This window comes from Prionailurus bengalensis, chromosome B4 (assembly GCF_016509475.1).
Source record: "Prionailurus bengalensis isolate Pbe53 chromosome B4, Fcat_Pben_1.1_paternal_pri, whole genome shotgun sequence".
NCBI lineage: Eukaryota > Metazoa > Chordata > Mammalia > Carnivora > Felidae > Prionailurus > Prionailurus bengalensis.
The window spans coordinates 136,065,584-136,083,112 of record NC_057358.1 but is presented as its reverse complement, the minus strand read 5'-3'; the positions used below and the strand labels follow the sequence as shown (position 1 = coordinate 136,083,112).

Below are 17,529 nucleotides of genomic sequence, written 5' to 3'. Positions count from 1 at the left end.
CTCTTAGTCCTGGCTCAGCCGCTCTGTGACTGGTTCTCTCCGCCTCCATCTCCTCATCTGTAAAATGAGGATGCCACAGAGCAGTGTGGGCAGGGAGCCCTGCAGACGCTTGGCACTCAGTGAGGGGAGACTGCAACCATCACGGCCCAGAGGTGACCTCCAGTTTGTCAGAGTCACCCTGATGGGCCCAGCATGTCCAGCCCCAGGCCTTGGACCCCTCACCTCCTCATCTGCAGGTGCTGCTTTATTGCTGAAGCCAAGAGTCTGTCCTTGGGCCGAGGGACCCTCAGCCTGCAGGAGCCAAAGTTGCCCAAATTGGTCCTCGGGGGACCAACATGAACTGTAGCTCCTTCTCCCCAACCACAGTAGCTTGGAGCCTCCCGGCTGCAGCACAAATGATTTGGGCCTTTGCAGCCCCTTCCTCCTTTGATTGCTTTGGTAAAAAGGCAAGTATAATCCAGGCTACATTGTTTCTTTTTCTTCTGATTTTAAAAGAAATTATAACAAGGGGTTCCTGGCTGACTTGGCCCGTAGAGCATGCAACTCTTGACCTCAGGGTCGTGAGTTTGAGCCCCACATTGGGCAGGGGGAGCCTACTTAAAAAAAAAAAAGATGGGGTGCCTGGGTGGCTCAGTGGAGCATGTGAGTCTCGATCTCAGGGTTGTAGGTTCGAGCCCCATGTGGGGTGTAGCGCTTACATTAAAAAGTAAAATATTTTAACTAATTAGTTAATTAAAATAAGTTAACTGATTAGTTAATTAAAATAAAAGAAATTAAAACATTTTCCTGGGTCCCTTAAAGTATTGTGGCAGCTGGTCCTGTGACTGCTGTCCTTGATGAAATCGGTCTGGGCACACCTCCCAGCGAGCTGCCAGGCAGCCCTCACCCACTTCCTGTAAGGAGGTGCCTGTGGCTTGGCCAAGTGGCCCGCTGCTCACCTCCCCCCGGAAGACTCGTGGGGAGGAGACGATGCAGCTTCCCTCCAGCCTCACCCCTACTACACATGGGGCTCAAGGCTCAAGAGACTTCTGCCCCCACATGTCTGCTGCTTGCCAGGGCCAAAGGGAGGGACTGAGAACAAACACACAAGGTTTGTGTGAAGTGTGCACACCTTTCACAGATGTGACCCTGCAGTTTGGAGGGGCCAGCCGCTGCCCGAGGGGTTCACACTGCAGGTCTTCGTGCAGACCGCGATGCCGCACCTGATGTGCCTGGAAACCTCCCATCACTTCCGCCTCGCTCCTGCCCAGCCCCACAGACCCCACCCGAGCCTGGGCCACTGTCCCCGTCCCTCCCCTGAGCAGCAGCCGCAGCCTCTAGCTGGCCCCCAGCTCCCCTCTGGTCCCTTCCACTGCCCTCCTCTGCTGAGGACCCTCCAGCTGCTTAGGATCCAGTCCAAACTGGCACCGGAGGCCCTGTCAAAATGGGGTCAAGCCGACTACCCCACCCTTTCCCTCCTCTGTGTCCCTGCCAAAGCACCCCTCACCCCCTACCTGGACACCTCTTCGTGTCCGAGCCTGACTGCTCTCCAGTGTTGCGCCAGCAAGTTCTTCCAGAACCCCAACTCTGTGCCACCTCCATTCTAAGTGGGCAGTGACCTCTGAACTCCACCGAGCTTGGAGCTTCTCCCGGGCATTTGGCCTGTATCTTGAGCGCTGCAAGGTGCCCAGCGCTGGGCTGAACCCTGGAGGATACAACACAACCAAACCCAACCTTTGGCCTCAGTCAATCCAGGAAGGAGGCATGGAAAACACCCTCACAGGCTCAGAGAGGGGAGGGAACATCCCGGGGTCACACAGCGCCAGAGCGATGGAGTCAGGATTCCCACCCAGGCGCCCCCAGGATCTGCACTCTTAACCGATGTGTCACTCAGCTTCCCAATTCCAAGCGCGATTCAGGCACAGTATTTCCTTATATGTTATTTATGAGTTTACTTTATTCCATGAGAAATCCACATTTATTGTAAAAGAATTGGAAAGCACAGAGGAAAACATAAAGCCACCTACTCACCCATCGCCTAGAGCAAAACACTGCCCATACTTCAGTGAGTGACTTTGTCCACGCCCTTTTCTAAGGGTGTCACACATTCCTTTACAAGAATGCCTTCACGGGGGCGCCTGGGTGGCTCAGTCGGTTGAGCGGTTGAGCGTCCGACTTCGGCTCAGGTCACGATCTCGCGGTCCGGGAGTTCGAGCCCCGCGTCAGGCTCTGGGCTGATGGTTCGGAGCCTGGAGCCTGCTTCTGATTCTGTGTCTCCCTCTCTCTCTGCCCCTCCCCGGTTCATGCTCTGTCTCTCTCTATCTCAAAAATAAATAAATGTTAAAAAAAAAAAAAAAGAATGCCTTCATGCTGTAAATGGTTTTATAATTTTTCTTCCTTCCCCTTACAAAAAACCAGAAGCCTTTCTACGCTAGCAAACGTTTGGCTACCGTGTTTTTACTTAATTGTGAAGTGTTCCCTACAAACAGAAATATATATAAAATGCTGTGTACACTTTAAAATAAAAATAAAAATAAATAAAAAGTGTATCCACTCCCCAGGTCAAGGAATAGAAGATTGCCAGCGCCCCAGGGGCCTCCTGGTATTCTGATTCCTCCCTGCCACCCCAAGATCACCTCTAACTGGACTTGTGTGTTAAACATGGCCGTGCTTTCCTTTAGAGTTCTGTTAATACCACCCAGCTATGACTCCCTGAGCACTCTATTGATTAGCTTTGAACAGCGGGGCAGCACAAAACTGGCTGGAGAGAGTGGGCATGACGGTCAGACCAGAGGAAGACCCCTAGGAAGGGAAAACTGGATCGGGCCTCTGACAAACATTGGCGAGAGCCCCTGAAGGGGCAGAGGGTAAGGTTGGGGGTGAGGCTCCCCTGCCGGCACGTCTGTGGCTGGGACATGGGCATTTCGCAGGAAATGGGCAGAGGCTTGGGCTTTTCTGCCTCGTTGCTTGTGAGCTCACCGGACCTGTATTCAGCTCTCAGGAGTAGGGGTGCACACTTCTGAGAGGGGGGAACAGGCAGCTGAGCCAGGCAGCAGGGAATGGAGGGGACAAGAGGGTCTCACCACCCTGTGATCCAGATCGGCCAAGTGCAGACAAGAATCTGGGCCGGGCTCACTGGGGATTCTGTTCCCAAGGAGGCAGTAGAGCCACTGCTAGGGTCTTGGTGATGGCAGCCCTCGTAGGCGTGGGGCACACATCATTCCGGGTCCCTCTTCGCCACCACCTCGGGGATGCCCTCGACCCCTTCTGCTGGCTGGCTCCTCATTTCCTAGTTGGTTCCACCCATGTTTGTGCTGAGCCCATCCTCCAGGGGTTCTTGAGAAAGACTGTGTAGGAAGGGCCATTTTGAAATCTTGCATTCTAGGGGCGCCTGAGTGGCTCGGTCGGCTAACGGTCCAACTCTTGGTTTCTGCTCAGGTCATGATCTCACAGTTTCCTGAGTTCGAGCCCCGCATCAGGCTTCATGCTGACGGTGTGGAGCTGCTTGGGATTTTCTCTCTCTCCCTCTCTCTGCCCCTCCCCTTCTCACACTGTCTCTGTCTCTCTCAAGATAAATAAACTCAAAAAAAAAAAAAAAAGATAGAAAGAAAAGAAATCCAGGGGCGTCTGGGTGGCTCAGTCAATTAAGCGTCCAACTTTGGCTCAGGTCATGATCTCACAGCTCATGGGTTCGAGGCCCATGTCGGGCTCTGTGCTGACAGCTCAGAGCCTGGAGTCTGCTTCGGATTCTGTGTCTCCCTCTCTCTCTCTACCCCTCCCCTGCTCATGCTCTGTCTCTGTCTCTCAAAAATAAAATAAAAAACATTAAAAAAATATTTTTTCAAAAAAAGAAATCTTGCCTTCTATCTCATGGTTGACTGATGCTTGGCTGAGGAAGAACTCAAAGTTGGAGACCGTTATCCATCCAGATCCTGAAGACATTCAGTCTTCCTGCTGACGCCGGGCTGATGAGCAGGCCGGAGTCATTCAGAGATTGGAGCCTTTGCATGTGACCTATTTTGTTCTTCCTGGAAGATTTTAAGACTTTTGTCCCTAGAGGTCTGGACTGTCACACGGATAGTCCTCTATGGGGGTCTAATTTCATCCATTGTGCCTGTGCTCAGGGGGCCCTCCCATATGGGAAACTCATACCCTTCGTTTTTCAGAAATCGAATTTCTTTGGGATGATTTCCTTCCCTCCATTTTCTCTCTTCTCTTTCTGAAACCCTTGTTACTCAGAATCCTCGACCTCCTAGGCTGGTCCCGTAACTTCCTTTTCTCTTCCACTTCTCAAGGGCTTTTGGTTTTGGTTTGCTTTTCGGATTTCAGGATTGTTATATTTTACCTGCTGTGAGGTTTCCTCAACTTTCTCCTCCTGGTCTTCTATTGAGCGTTTCATTCCTGCTGTCCTCTTTTTAATTTCCAGGAGATTCTTATTTGTTTTCTAAATGTTTTTATATATTTTTGTTGTCGTTGATTTTGTTCATGGATACAGCATCTTCTCTTACCTCTCAACTATCTGTGATAGTTTTCTTAAAACTATTATTTTCTTCTCTTACCATAGTCTCTGAATCCCATGCATTGTGGGGTGTGTGTGTGTGTGTGTGTGTGTGTGTGTGTGTGTTCTGTTTGTAAGAGGCTTTCCTCAGATGCTTGGGAATTTTGGGCTGGCTGCTCATGATTATGAGGAAAGAAAACCCGTGTGAGGATAGTATTTGTTGGTTTAACATCACTGTAAGTTGGAACTTGTCTGGCCATTTGTCTGGGAACTTCCTGGATTGTCAATATCTTTCGGATTTCCTCTTGAACTGGTCAGATTCCCCACGATCCTTCAGTCCCTTCCGTGGAAGGTAGGGGCCTGGCTCCAGGTTTCTGGGAGCTTAGTGGGGGAGAGCACTGGAGACCTCTGCATTCGGCCTTCAGTATCTAACCACTTTAGCAGAGTACCCACATTCACCATTGTCCCTGTCCAGTCCTTTCCAGAGCTAAACCCCAGATGTTTGCCAGATGAGGGAGGGGTTCCACTCAGTGGCTCGAGAGAGGGGCCTAAAGATCTAACTGTTTGGGGCACCCGGGTGGCTCAGTTGGTTAAGCATCCTGCTCTTGCTTTGAGCTCAGGTCATGATCTCACGGTTTGTGAGTTCGAGCCCCACGTCGGGCTCTCTGCTGTCAACACAGAGCCTGCTTCCGATCCTCTGTCCCCACCACCCTCTCTCTGCCACTCCCCCCTCACGCTCTCCAAAATAAACATTAATAAAATAAATAAATAAACAAAGATCGGGGCGCCTGGATGGCTCAGTCGGTTAAGTGTCTGACTTTGGCTCGGGTCATGATCTGTGGAGTTTGAGCCCTGTGTTGGGCTCTGTACTGACAGCTCAGAGCCTGGAGCCTGCTTTGGATTCTGTGTCTTTCTGCCCCTCCCCTGCGCTCGCTCGCTCTCTCTCTCTCTCTCTCTCTCTTTCTCTCAACAATAAATAAAAAAACTAAAAAAAATTTTTTTAAATAAATAAAGATCTGTTCTTCAAAGATACCTTCAAGATACCTCCTTACTTTAACCTTCTTCCACCCCTACGTCTATAAGCTGCCAGTTCCTAAGCTTTTGAGGAGTCTGCTGATAAATAGGACTTGGTCACCTTTCCCCACTGTCAGGAGGGATTTGGCTATCCGGAGTTTACGAAGTCAGGTAATACTGGTCTTCCTTCTTTTCAGCTTCCAGAAGTTCTGTTGCAAGGGCCCTCTTTCTTGTTCTCCCTGTCCTTGCGGATTTATGTCTTTCAAAGATTCCTTTACTGTGGATTTATAGGCTTCTGGAGGCAGCGTGTGCTCTATTCATGTCTTGACCTGAAAACCTCCTCCACATCTTTGATGACCACAGGGTCATATAGATCTGCCGTAACCCATTTAAGGAATCTCCTCTGGTCGAATATATGGCTTATTTCCCCTTTTTCCTTGTTAAAAGCAAGGCTGCACTGGATGTTCTGAGAGTTAGGGCTTTGCACATGTGATTCTTAGGACCAACGCACTGAAGTAGATTTGCTGATGTAATTCTATCTGAATCTTTCTCATTATGGGGTGTGTGTGTGTGTGTGTGTGTGTGTGTGTGTCTCCTGGGCTGGCAGGAAATGAGAGAGGAGCAGAGGGTAAGTGGGGTGAGGTCAGAGTTACACTCTCCCTGAGCAGACTCACACTACTGCTCAGAAACCTATAACCCCCACTTCGAACGCCCCTTCTGTCTCCAACCACCTATCATTCAGTCTTTGTGCCTTTGCCCACTCACCTGTAAATTGAGGATAATAATAGCACCTATCCATCACTTCGTTGCCTGAGGAATTGAATCAGCCAATAATGCCACGGGGTGCCTTGCTGGCTCAGTCAGTACAGCAAGCGACTCCTGATCTCAGGGTCATGAGTTCAAGCCCTACATCGGGCATGGAGCCTACTTTAAAAATAAATTAAGGGGGCCTGGGTGGCTCAGTCGGTTAACCGTCTGACTTCGGCTCAGGTCATGATCTCCCTGGGTTTGTGAGTTAGAGCAGCGCGTCGGGCTCTGTGCTGACAGCTCGGAGCCTGGAGCCTGCTTCGGATTCTGTGTCTCCTCCTCTTTCTGCCCCTCCCATGCTCATGCTCTGTCTCTCTGTCTCAATAATAAATAAACGTTAATTAACAAAATAATCAATCAATTAATTAAATACATGCATATATACATACATACAAAATAAGCTAAGGTCTGAAAAACATCCAGGACTTTGTTCAATGGAACAGATACTTATTGGATGCTTACAGGTGCCTGTTTGGCTTGTAGACAAGATTCTTCGAGAGAGCTGTTCTCTGGCTTACCGCACAGAGCTGCTGAGAAATCAGGCAGGAGGAGGAACAACGTGGAAGCGTGTCAACCGCCCTTCACAAGCTAGGTAGAAAGAGTGAGTATTACAGCGCGTTCGCCGTTCTTTCAATAACTACTTGCGCCGGCTGACGGCTGTGCGGTGCCCACCCTTACTCGCTCCGGCGCGGGTTCCCGCGAGCGCCTGGGTCACCCCAGGCCCCGGCGCGCAGCCGCACAGGCTCGCGGAGCCGGGGCGGAACCAGTAGCCGCGGAACCTTTCTTCCCGCCCCCCGGAAGACCCGGCCCGCCCGGCGGGAAATGCGACAAGGACCGCGCCGCGCCGCGCCGCGCCGCCCTCAGTGCGCCTCGGTCGCCACGGTAACGCACCGGGGGCAGCGGCCTTGCCATGAGCGTGCGGGTGGCGCGGGCTGCGTGGGCCCGGGACTGGGGCGCGGGCTGCCGCCGGGGCGCTTCGAACTTCCCGCTGCCTCCGCCGGGCGCCGTGAACGTGGCGGAGCTGCTGCGAGATGCCACGGCCGCGGAGGAAGGGCCCCGGGAGGCGGCGGCGCGGCGGCGGCCGCCGGGCCAGTGCTCGGTGCTGCTCTTCCCGGGCCAGGGTAGCCAGGTGGTGGGCATGGGCCGGGGGCTGCTCGGCTACCCGCGCGTCCGCGAGCTCTACGCCGCCGCCCGCAGCGTGCTGGGCTACGACCTGCTGGAGCTGAGCCTGCACGGGCCGCAGGAGGCCCTGGACCGCACCGTGCACTGCCAGCCCGCTGTCTTCGTGGCTTCGCTGGCCGCCGTCGAGAAACTGCATCACCTGCAGCCCGCGGTGAGGCCCGGCCCTGCGCGAGCTCCGCCAGCCAGGCCAGGACGCACCTGTCAGGCCCCAGTGCTCCCACGTACGACGCACGGGGCACATTCTCACCGAGTTCCCCCTCGGCGCCAGGCGCTGTTCTAGGCGCTAGGGATACAGCCCTGAACAAAACAGGGATCCGTGCCCTAGGGGAGCCTGCGTGTTCGGGGAAGGGAGATAGATAATGAAGAACTATTTGTGTCAATGACATAGCATGTTACATAGGGTGTACTAGAAAGGAAAATAGAGCAGGGAAAGGGGTTGGGAAGTCGAGGGCTGGGCTGCAATTTTAAATAACCCGAGTCATTTGTTGACTACCAAATTATTTTAAAGTTTTTTTTAACTTTTTTTAAAATTATTTATTTCTGAGAGATAGAGACAGAGCATGAGCGGGGGAGGGACAGAGAGAAGGAAGCAGAATCCGAAGCAGGCTCTAGGCTCTGAGGTGTTAGCAAAGAGCCCGATGCAGGGCTTGGACCCACGAAACTGTGAGATCATGACCTGAGCGGAAGTCAGCAGCTTAACCTACTGAGCCACCCAGGCGCCCCATTACTAAATTATTTTAGAAGGATTAAACTTCAACCTTAAATGAAGGATCATGAGGAGGAGGATGTGTGAGAATGTCACTTCACTTGAAGGTGTGAATTGACTGCTGTTAATATTTAATGATATCGGAACAGTAAATGCGAAGCTACTACTTTACCCCCTTTACTCCGTGCTCACAACCTGGTGAGGTAAATACAGTTACTTTGTGGATGACTCAGAGACACTAACAGACTTAGTCGAGTGGTCCTGTTGAGTCGTGGCGGTAACAACTGCTCACCCTGGGCCAGGTCTGTGCTTCAGCACCTCGGAGACATGATCTTTGCATAACCTTCCCAGTAGTCCTGTGAGGTAGGTTCTGCCCTGTCCCCATTCCACAGACGGGATAACTGAGGCTCAGAGAAGTTAGGGAACTCTCCCAGGCTAGGAATCAAATCCAGCTCTGACTCTGAGACATGTTCTTCTCTCCTTAGCTCCCTCCAGCTCCATCGGGCCTTAGGGGCATCTCCAGGGTGGAGGCAAGAGACTCCAGAGCCCTGGGTTGGAGTCCCAGCTCACCACAGAACCAGCTAGCAGGCTTTAACTTGCCTGGCCAGGAAAGGTCCTCATCAGTAGGAGGAGTGCCCTCTTCTAGCTGGAGCACCGGGCCAGCGGCTCCTGGCTTCTGGAGCCTCTCCACACCCTGCCAGCTCTCAGGTGCAGAGCCCCAGACTGAACCCCCCCCACCCCCACCCCAAGAACTTGGCCTCATGTCCTGCCTCTGTCACCACAGGTTATTGAGAACTGTGTTGCTGCTGCCGGATTCAGTGTGGGAGAATTTGCAGCCCTAGTGTTTGCCGGAGCCATGGAATTTTCTGAAGGTACCCAGGAAGGGGTTTGGTTTTGTGCTGGGGTATTCTCTTGCTGGGCTCAACTGGGGACAAAGGACACTGCCAGAAACCATTCTAGAGCCACTCGGGTGATAGAGGAGCACATAGATGAGAATGGCATGGGAACCTGAGGACCAGACTTCACCTTGATTCCCTTTTAAGCCTGAAGGGTTCCTTGGGGATTTTCTTCCTTTTTGGAATCTCCCGAACTCTGCTTGCTTGCCTGCCCTGCACCCTGTCCTGGGTGTTCTCAGTCCACTCCCACACCACAGTGCCTGTCACGTGATAGGTGTTCAGCAGACAGTCCCGGAATGAAAAAGGGTAACTGACTGTTTGATCTTGAACGTATCAGTTTCACTTCTTTTTTTTTTTTTTTAATATGTATTTATTTCCTAAGTATTTCCTTTCCTTCCTAAGAGTTTTGCTCATAAACTGTTTCACTTATAGTTAAATATGGGCAGAGGACTTGAACAGACATTTCTCTCAAGAAGACATACACATGGCCAACAGGCACATGAAAAGATGTTCCGACATCACTCAGCATTGGGGAAATGCACATCAAAACCACACTGAGATACCACCTCATACCCACTAGGATGGCTTTAACTAAAATAATAATAATAATAGTAGTAATCATGAGCGTTGGCAAGAATGAAAAAATAGGACCCTCAGACATCGCTGGTGAGACTGTAAAACAGTGCAGCCTCTGCGGAAGACGGTTTGGCAGTGTTCCTGAAGAAGTTACAAATAGAATTACCCTGTGGCCCAGTGATTCTACCCATAGGTATATACCTGGGAAATGAAAACGTGTCCACACAGAAAAACCTGTACATGGATGTTCATAAAAGTGTTCATTATTCGCAATGGCCAACAGATGGAAACAACCCGTATGTCCATCATCAGATGATGAACAAGTTGTGCTCTGGCCACGTCATGGAATATTATTCAGCCATGACGAGGAGTAGAGTGCTGACACATGGTGCAACGTGGATGAGCCTCAAAAGCATGCTCAGTAGAAGAAGTTGGACACAAAAGGTCACATGTTGTGTGACCCCTTTTCTATGAAATATCCAGAATTTGCAAACCCACAGAGACAACAGATGACAGGTTACTGGAGGTGGAGGAAAGGAGAAGTGGGGAAAGATTACTTAGCAGACACGGGGTGTTTTATGGAAACAACAAAAACCACTGAATTATACACTTGAAACTGACTTTCACTGCATTTTACTTTGATGCAGCGTTATGGCACTATTAAGGAAGCGATAAGAAATGTTGCATATTCACACATCCTAATAAAACTATTTTATACGTACGTAGTTTTATGTGCACATAATTTGCAGGATTAGAGCGTATGTGTATTCCTGGTTTTATTTCACTTGACGTTTTGCATGGTTACTTGATGCCTGCACGGGAGGACTTGCAATACTCTCTCCTACCTCCTACCTCAGGCCGTCTCTGTATCCGCTCCGCAGTCTTACCTGTGTAAGGGGCCGGCAAGCCAGTACAAATGAGTGTATGTGCCAAGTGAAGGAACGTGCGTGAGAAAGGGTGCAGGGGGTGCCCCTCACACCTCTGTTGTCCCAGCAAACCCCGGACTGGTCCCTTACCCTCTCCTTGGCCCGGTCACCCCCCACCCGCCAGGGAGCAGACCCAGGACCAGGATGATGGACGTCCAGTGGTTACAGGCCCTTCTTACGTCACAGTCAGTGGAGTTGCCTGGCCTGTCCTCTCACCTTGCACTTGAGCTGCACTGACCCGGGAGCTCTGCATTTCAGCTTGTTTGCCTTGGCGGTGTCCTTGTTCTCCAGCCCCAAGTGGGGGCAGCAAAGCCGGATTTATGAGAATCATGTACTATTGCAACACTAATTCCCAGTTTTCACAACAATCCAGGCAGATGAGATATTCTCATCCTGATTTTACTAAAAACTGGACCCAGAAGGTCATGACTTGCCCAAAGCAGTGTAGCTCAAAGTCTGTTCCTTCGCACCAGCACTGTTGACGTTGGGGCCGGATATTCCATGTTCGGGGTGGGGCTGTGCGCTGTAAGATGTCAAGCGGCATCTCTGGCTTCCACCCGCCAGATGCCGGTAGCACGCGCACATGCCCCCCCAACGGCCCCCCACGCTCCACTCTTGTGACAATAAGTGTCTCCAGACACCGCCCTGAGGCAGAATCACCCCTGGTTAAGAACCACCCTTGTACATCAAGTCGGCTTTAAGGCCGGGAACTCCGTGCTTCAATTTCTATGGTGCCAAGGACGCCCCCACCCTTTTCGTGATGGCAGTACCACCCCTGTGTCATGGGTACAGATGTAGTGGAACTGTGGCCTTGTGGACTGGTGACAGATACCACCGTCTGCGTCTCCAGCCCGCAGTGTGGAACTGGTGCTTTGTCTTTCGGGTCTGGGCATCCCTCCTTCCTCATGTGCCCTGATCGTTCCAAATGCGCTTCTCTCCGGATAGGTTTGCATGCGGTGAAAATCCGAGCCGAGGCCATGCAGGAAGCCTCGGAAACTGTCCCCAGTGGGATGCTGTCTGTCCTTGGCCAGCCTCAGTCCAAGTTCACCTTCGCCTGTTTGGAAGCCCGGGAGCACTGCAAGACTTTGGGCATAGAGGACCCCGTGTGTGAGGTGGCCAGCTACCTCTTTCCTGATTGCAGGGTGATCTCAGGACACCTGGAGGTTGGTGTTGATGGGAACAGCCTTCATAGACCCCAGTCCAGCCCAGAAGGTTCCACCCACACTCGTGAGCCCGCGGTGGCGTGATGGGCACTCTGCCCAGCCGTGGCCTTGGGGAAGTACTTGAGGGCCAGCAGGGGGCAGAGCCAGGGGTAGCACTGCAGAAAGAGGCAAGAGGCTGGGCTGCTGTCCCCACCCTGCCACGCATAGATGAGGACCTTGGGCAAATAACCAGATCACCTGGCCCTCGTGGAAGGTAAGGGGCTGGACCAGATGATCCAGGGCCTTCCTGTAAATTCTGCGATTCTCACCTCTGATCTGGTTGCTTTCTTGGCGACAGAGAAGCCATTCTTGCCAGGTTGCTCCCTCCTGCTGTGTCTTTTCTTAGGTGTCTGTTTTTGTCCCGAGTTCATTTTCTTTCCTCCTGTCCTTCCTTCCATTCACTGTGTTTCCAGACATCTCCCGAGCAGCTCCTCTGTCATGAGCACTGAGGGTACATAAACTGACAAGCCGTGAACAGGTGGCCTCAGGTTTGGGGCATAGCAAGGGTCAGGCTGGCTGCCAGAGGGCCTGAGGCACCACCAGGAGTGGTGCTGGGAGGGTAAGTTTGCAGGGGGAGGGCGTCTCAGCGGAGAGGCAGGGAGCCACCACAGGAAAGGGCCTGGCCCAGGGGATGCCAGGTGGGTCCTCACAGGGTCCTACCAGGGGCTGCGGGGACGGGCCTGTGCCTCCCGGACTCGTCCCGGCCCTGCGGCCAGTCTCTGCTCCACAGAAGCGTGTTTTACACATGAGGAAGCTGAGGCAGAGAGAGCGGCCAGTGCTTAGAGATGGTGGAGGCGGAATGGAGCTCCGGTCTGTCTCACTCTGGAACCTTCTTCCTCCACTTGACTGCGCTCAATCCATCATCCCTGTGAGGCCTTGCCCGTGTGCCCGACGTCTTTGTGAATCTCCTCTGAACCAGTGAGAGCCACAGTCCCTCTTGTGCTCTGAGGTGACGGGAAGACCAGTGACTGTGGCCCCACGTTCATCATGGAGCTGCTTGCTCATTCCCATTAACAGCCTCGGCAGGGCCTGGAGTGGGCCAGGAGGGGCTCCGAGTCAGGGCCGGTGTCTCCCTCAGGAGCTCCCGGACAGTCGGGTACGCACGATGACGACTCCCCGGGCTCCCGGGTTTGGCCCTGTGGGGGGTTCGGAAGTGCCACAGCAGAGAGCTCAGGCGAGGGCGGGGTCTCCCTGAGCAGGCAGTCCCTGTGCAACGGCTGATGTGACAAACCTCCTTGGCCTCTGCTAAACCGGCACCTGGGCCAAGGGCAGCCACAGAGGAGCCCGCTGCACCGAGGCCGTGGCCTCGAGTCCTGTGGCCCTAACCTCGGATTTGAGCTGGATGAGTCCAGGGACCTCGCGTGGAAGGATGCCGAATGATGCAGGAAGTGCCACAGAGTAGCCATCCGTGTCGACACCGCTGCCCGGGCGGTCCGGGCACGGTGGGAAGGCCTGTGTTCGGAGGGGGCTCCTGGGTGCCCCTCAGTGGCGTGGGGACGAGGGAGAGGGGTGGTGATGTGAACTGTCACGACAGGCTGGACTCTGCTGCAGTGACAGCCAGCCCGACCCCTCACTGCTTCCCGCAGACGTGGCTCACACTTCGGGTACAGCGTGCTGAGCTGTGCTGAGTTGACGGGCTCCCGGCACAGGACACCGAGACGCGGCGAGCCACAGGCTGCGTCGGCCGTGCCCGGGCAGACGAAGTACACTCGTGCCGGGAGGGCCCCAGGGACGGGTGAACAAGTGCCATCCAGCCAAAACTCGAATCCTTCCTGCCCTTTGGGGACACAAAGAGCCATCCTGTTACGTACTTTTTTCCAGTGGACGTGGATGGGCTTGGCCTACAAAATCCTTGCTAACCCGTATATAGCGCTTGTGTGCCAAGCAGAGTTCTCCTTAGTAGCCTGGGAGGTAACTATTGTCATTATCCCCATCTCACAGAAGAGGGAACTGAGGCACAGAGAGGTAAGGCAAAACTGCCCAAGGTCATACAGCTGCTGTGACCGAGGCTTCCCTTCGGTCTTCTAGGGAACGGCTGCCCAGCCTCTGAGCCGCTGCAGGTGGGGACAGCCTGGAGAGACCGGGCCGGACGGACGGTTTAGTGCCCTGGAAGCCCCGCAGCAGATCCCAGTGGAGGGCCGTCGGGGTGGCAGGACCTGGGCTGTGTCCGGAGGGTATAGGGTCCCTTAAGAATATCTACTACTTTTTAAATATTTGCAAATGCCGTTGTTTGCAAACAGTCCCAAGTTTGGGCGGGTTAGCCAGGGAGGCCCCTTCTGAGCGGAGACCCCCTTCAGGAGAAGGCTTTTGGCTTCTGGGAGACAGAGCTCTTTTCTTCTCTAGAGAAAGCTCGGAAGAGGGGGTTCCAATAGAAGGAAACGAGGCTTGGAGCCTCCCGAATTTTTCTCTTGAGGTTTACGGAGTATAAGAAAAGAGGCTCACGAACAATTTCAGAGGGTGGCTGACAGATCGTTGAAAGCCAGCCGTGTGTCCCAGCCTCTCACACCTCCCGTCGGGTCACCTCCCAGCGGCAGGTGCAGCAGGTGCAGTTGTGCGCGTTTTACGGATGCAAACAGTTCAGAGAGGTTGAGGGACTTCCCCTGGGCCCCCAAGGTGCGTAGGAGGCGCGCTGGGAGGGACCGCGCTTCCCAGCCCCGCGGTGGTCACCTGCACGGTAGGCTGTGCGAGTGGCCGCGCCCCAGAGGGGGACTCGCAGGGTGCCAGCTGCATGGCTGGTTTGAACTGGAACAAAGAGGGGAGGGAGCCTGTCCTTCACAGCCATTTGCGGGACGGACAGGTGTGGGCGTGCGGGGGTAGCAGCTTCCGTGCGGGACTGCCTCCCCCCCCCCCCGCCCCGTGTCTCTCCCCCTAGGACGGCCTTGGCTGAAACTCCCTTTCCCTTCCTTCCAGGCCCTGCGGTTCCTCCAGAAGAATTCCTCCAAGTATCACTTCAGACGCACCAAGATGCTGCCGGTTAGCGGTGGGTTCCACACCCGCCTCATGGAGCCGGCCCTGGAGCCCCTGGCCCAAGTTTTAAAGTCGGTCGCTATGAAGGAGCCTCTGGTTTCCGTCCACTCAAACGTCGATGGGAACAGATACAGGCACCCGAAACACATCCGGAAACTGCTGGCGCAGCAGGTGGTCTCCCCGGTGAAGTGGGAGCAGACGATGCACGCCGTCTACGGGAGGAGAAAGGGCACGGAGTTCCCCAAGACTTTTGAAGTAGGACCGGGGAAGCAGCTGGGGAGCATCCTGAAGAGCTGCAACCTGCAGGCCTGGAGGTCCTACGGGCACGTGGAGGTTCTGGAGGACCCGGAGGACGCCGGGACCTAGCCGGGCCCTGCAGGAGGGAGGGAGAGGGGGCCCCCCGGGAGGGGCTGCAGGGGAGGGGGGGCGGGCCGGCCCTTCTGTAGGCTTCCTCCTCCCGGAGTGACGGGGAGGCGTGGTCTGCAAAGTGCTTTGAGTGCCACATAAAAAGCGTTCAAAGTTTCTCCAGCTGACGGGGTGCACGTCTCCTTTTCTCCCCCTGGGGCGTGTGCGGTGCTGGGGGGAAAGATGCCAGGAAGTCTTGGCGGGGTCTGGCTCCTCCCGCGCCAGCCCTGCCTGGGGGCACGGGGCGCCTCTGTGAAGTGGGCAGACACCGCCAGGCTGGCAGGTGGGCCTAGGGACTGCGGAGGCTTGGCCTGTTGCCCTGTGGGTGCCATGGGCATACTGGCATGGCCACGAGGCAGGCCGGTGCCACGCGGGCTCCTCCGCTGCCCTGGTAGCCCGTGGACACCCACCGCCAGAACCTTCGCGCTTTCGTCACTGAATGCAAAGGGCTGCAAGACACAGTCGGCCTTGGCAGCCATTCTGTCCACCCCGTCACTCAGCAGTTGGGAGACCCGGGGCAACATTCGTTTGCTTACCCGACAGATAGTATTGAGTGCCTGCTGTATGCCTGTGAACGAGTGGCCCCTGCCCTGGTGGGGAAGAGGGTCCTTAGCGAGGCGGGAGGGGTCTGGGGAGGCTGGCCGGGGGCCCTGTTGCCTCCCCCACCCCCAGGCGTCCCTTCACACGGTGATCGCCAGGTGTCTACTGTGCGCCCGTGACCCAGCCTGCCACGGGCGATCCTCACTGAGCTTCCCCGCCGGCCCCACAGCGGGAGCAAAGTGCGGGTTCTCTGTGGACGCAGCTCCTGCGCTGATACTAAGGGGTAATCCTAAGCTTCTCGGTGGCTTTTTCATGGATCAGCGATAGCGGGAAAACATTGGTAAGAAACCGCCGCGTTTGTCTGGAAATGTTGCTGTTGTGTGGGCACGTGTCAAATCCTGGATAGGTTTCTCCTTTTGAATTCAGCAGTGTTTCTCAACAGGGGCCCCGTTGGCCTCTGGGCGGAACTGGACTGCATCGTGGGGGACTGTGGTGCACAACGTGGACAGCCGTCCCGGCTCCTGGCCGCTCCACGCCCACAGCACTTCTGGGCATCGTGACCCCCACACGCCCACGTGTGTCCGCAGCCCCAGAGAACCCCTGCAGATACCTGGCCTGAAGGTGACCGCTCTTTGGAGTTCAGTGACGCAGTAACTCTCTCTTAAAATTTTGTTGTGGAAATTTTCAAATATTCACAAAGAACCTTGCTATTATTTTTAAATAATTGCCAAGTCCGTTTGAACCCTCTTCACCGAGGGCTTCCCTCGCAGGCAGCCTTGGGAGACCAGGCTCTCCAGGCCAGGCTTTCGTTCTCTGGCCGTGCGGTAGGCGGAATGGTGCCGCAGACCCCGAGGAACGCGGCCCCACAGGAGGGAGCTGGAGGGGCGGGAGCTGAGACTTCCCACGCGGCAGGCCTCACTGCCTCTCTGGGCCACGGCCCTTCTCCTCGGGGGTCTGGGATGGCACTACCAGGTCCTTAGGTCCTCAGGTCCAAGCCAGAGGAGGGGGATGGAACAGCAGTCAAGGGACATATGGTCCTACCTTAAAGAAGTTTCCAGAAAGCTGGCAAGATCTCTGCCCCGTAGGGGGGGAACAGAAAGATGAAAGCAGGCAGTGTTCACCTCCACTGGGGGAGACCCGGGCCGGGCGGCCCCTCGCCCACCCTGCTCCCGCAGACTTGGAGTCTGGGTGAGTCACGAGGTGCGGGGAGTCATGGGGGAGCCCAGGGTCTGGGTGGTGGTGGAAATTGCGTCCGGCTCCTGGGCAGGATGCAGGTTGGTTCGCACCCCCTCCTCCACCCCGAGGAAAATACCCTGTGCCATAGCTGGTCCCACAGTGCCGGCCCACCCTGAGGCAGGAATCCCACCTGCCACCGCGTTCGGGTCCCTCACCACCAGAGACCCTTGGCCCGTTGGTCCTCCCGGCACCTTGCCTCCCTCAGTCCGCCGGGGGCCGGGGCCGCTTCCCTGCCTGGCGGGACCGGGTTTCCCTGGGCACCTTCTAAGAGAATCAGGTCTTGCTGCCTCACGTGCGGAAATGCTGCCTGGACCCAGGGCCTTGATCAAAAGCCTCTGAAACCGCAAAGAGGGGGTCCCTCGTGCCTCCACAGCCTCATCCCCTCCTCTGGGAAAGTACTTCCTGTCTCCCCAGGGGGTCAGGGTCCATGTCCACCCTGTGACAGTGGGATCCTGTGGTCCCCTGGGACCTGCTGCAGAGGCCCAGGAGACAGGGGCATCACGCAGAGATGCTTCAAGAATCATGAGGCCCCTGGGGCGCCTGGGTGGCACAGTCGGTTAAGCGTCCGACTTCAGCCGGGTCACGATCTCGCGGT

The 17,529-nt window shown here is 55.0% G+C and overlaps 1 protein-coding gene across 3 annotated transcripts; it reads left to right on the top strand.

Annotated features, from left to right (window-relative positions):
• Positions 1 to 7,068: 7,068 nt before the first annotated feature.
• Positions 7,069 to 15,286, top strand: MCAT (malonyl-CoA-acyl carrier protein transacylase). 3 transcript variants are annotated; one of them, XR_006294538.1, is made up of 5 exons: positions 7,128 to 7,631; positions 8,971 to 9,058; positions 11,530 to 11,747; positions 13,373 to 14,329; positions 14,697 to 14,891. XR_006294538.1 is itself a non-coding variant. In XM_043562829.1 (4 exons), exons 1-4 carry the CDS (start codon positions 7,209 to 7,211, stop codon positions 15,117 to 15,119), a joined length of 1,152 nt encoding a protein of 383 aa, XP_043418764.1. In that variant the 5' UTR covers positions 7,069 to 7,208; the 3' UTR covers positions 15,120 to 15,286. The 3 variants fall into 3 exon arrangements, 2 of the variants coding, with proteins under 2 accessions (XP_043418764.1, XP_043418765.1); XM_043562829.1 differs by lacking the exon at positions 13,373 to 14,329 and having other exon boundaries at positions 7,069 to 7,631; positions 14,697 to 15,286; XM_043562830.1 differs by lacking the exons at positions 11,530 to 11,747; positions 13,373 to 14,329 and having other exon boundaries at positions 14,697 to 15,286.
• Positions 15,287 to 17,529: the final 2,243 nt, after the last annotated feature.

Coding starts and splice junctions, on each gene's coding strand:
- MCAT (XM_043562829.1), top strand. CDS start 7,209: ATGAGCGTGCGGGTGGCGCGGGCTGCGTGGGCCCGGGACTGGGGCGCG. Junction 7,632..8,970: donor TGCATCACCTGCAGCCCGCG/GTGAGGCCCGGC, acceptor CTGTCACCACAG/GTTATTGAGAACTGTGTTGC. Junction 11,748..14,696: donor TGATCTCAGGACACCTGGAG/GTTGGTGTTGAT, acceptor CCTTCCTTCCAG/GCCCTGCGGTTCCTCCAGAA.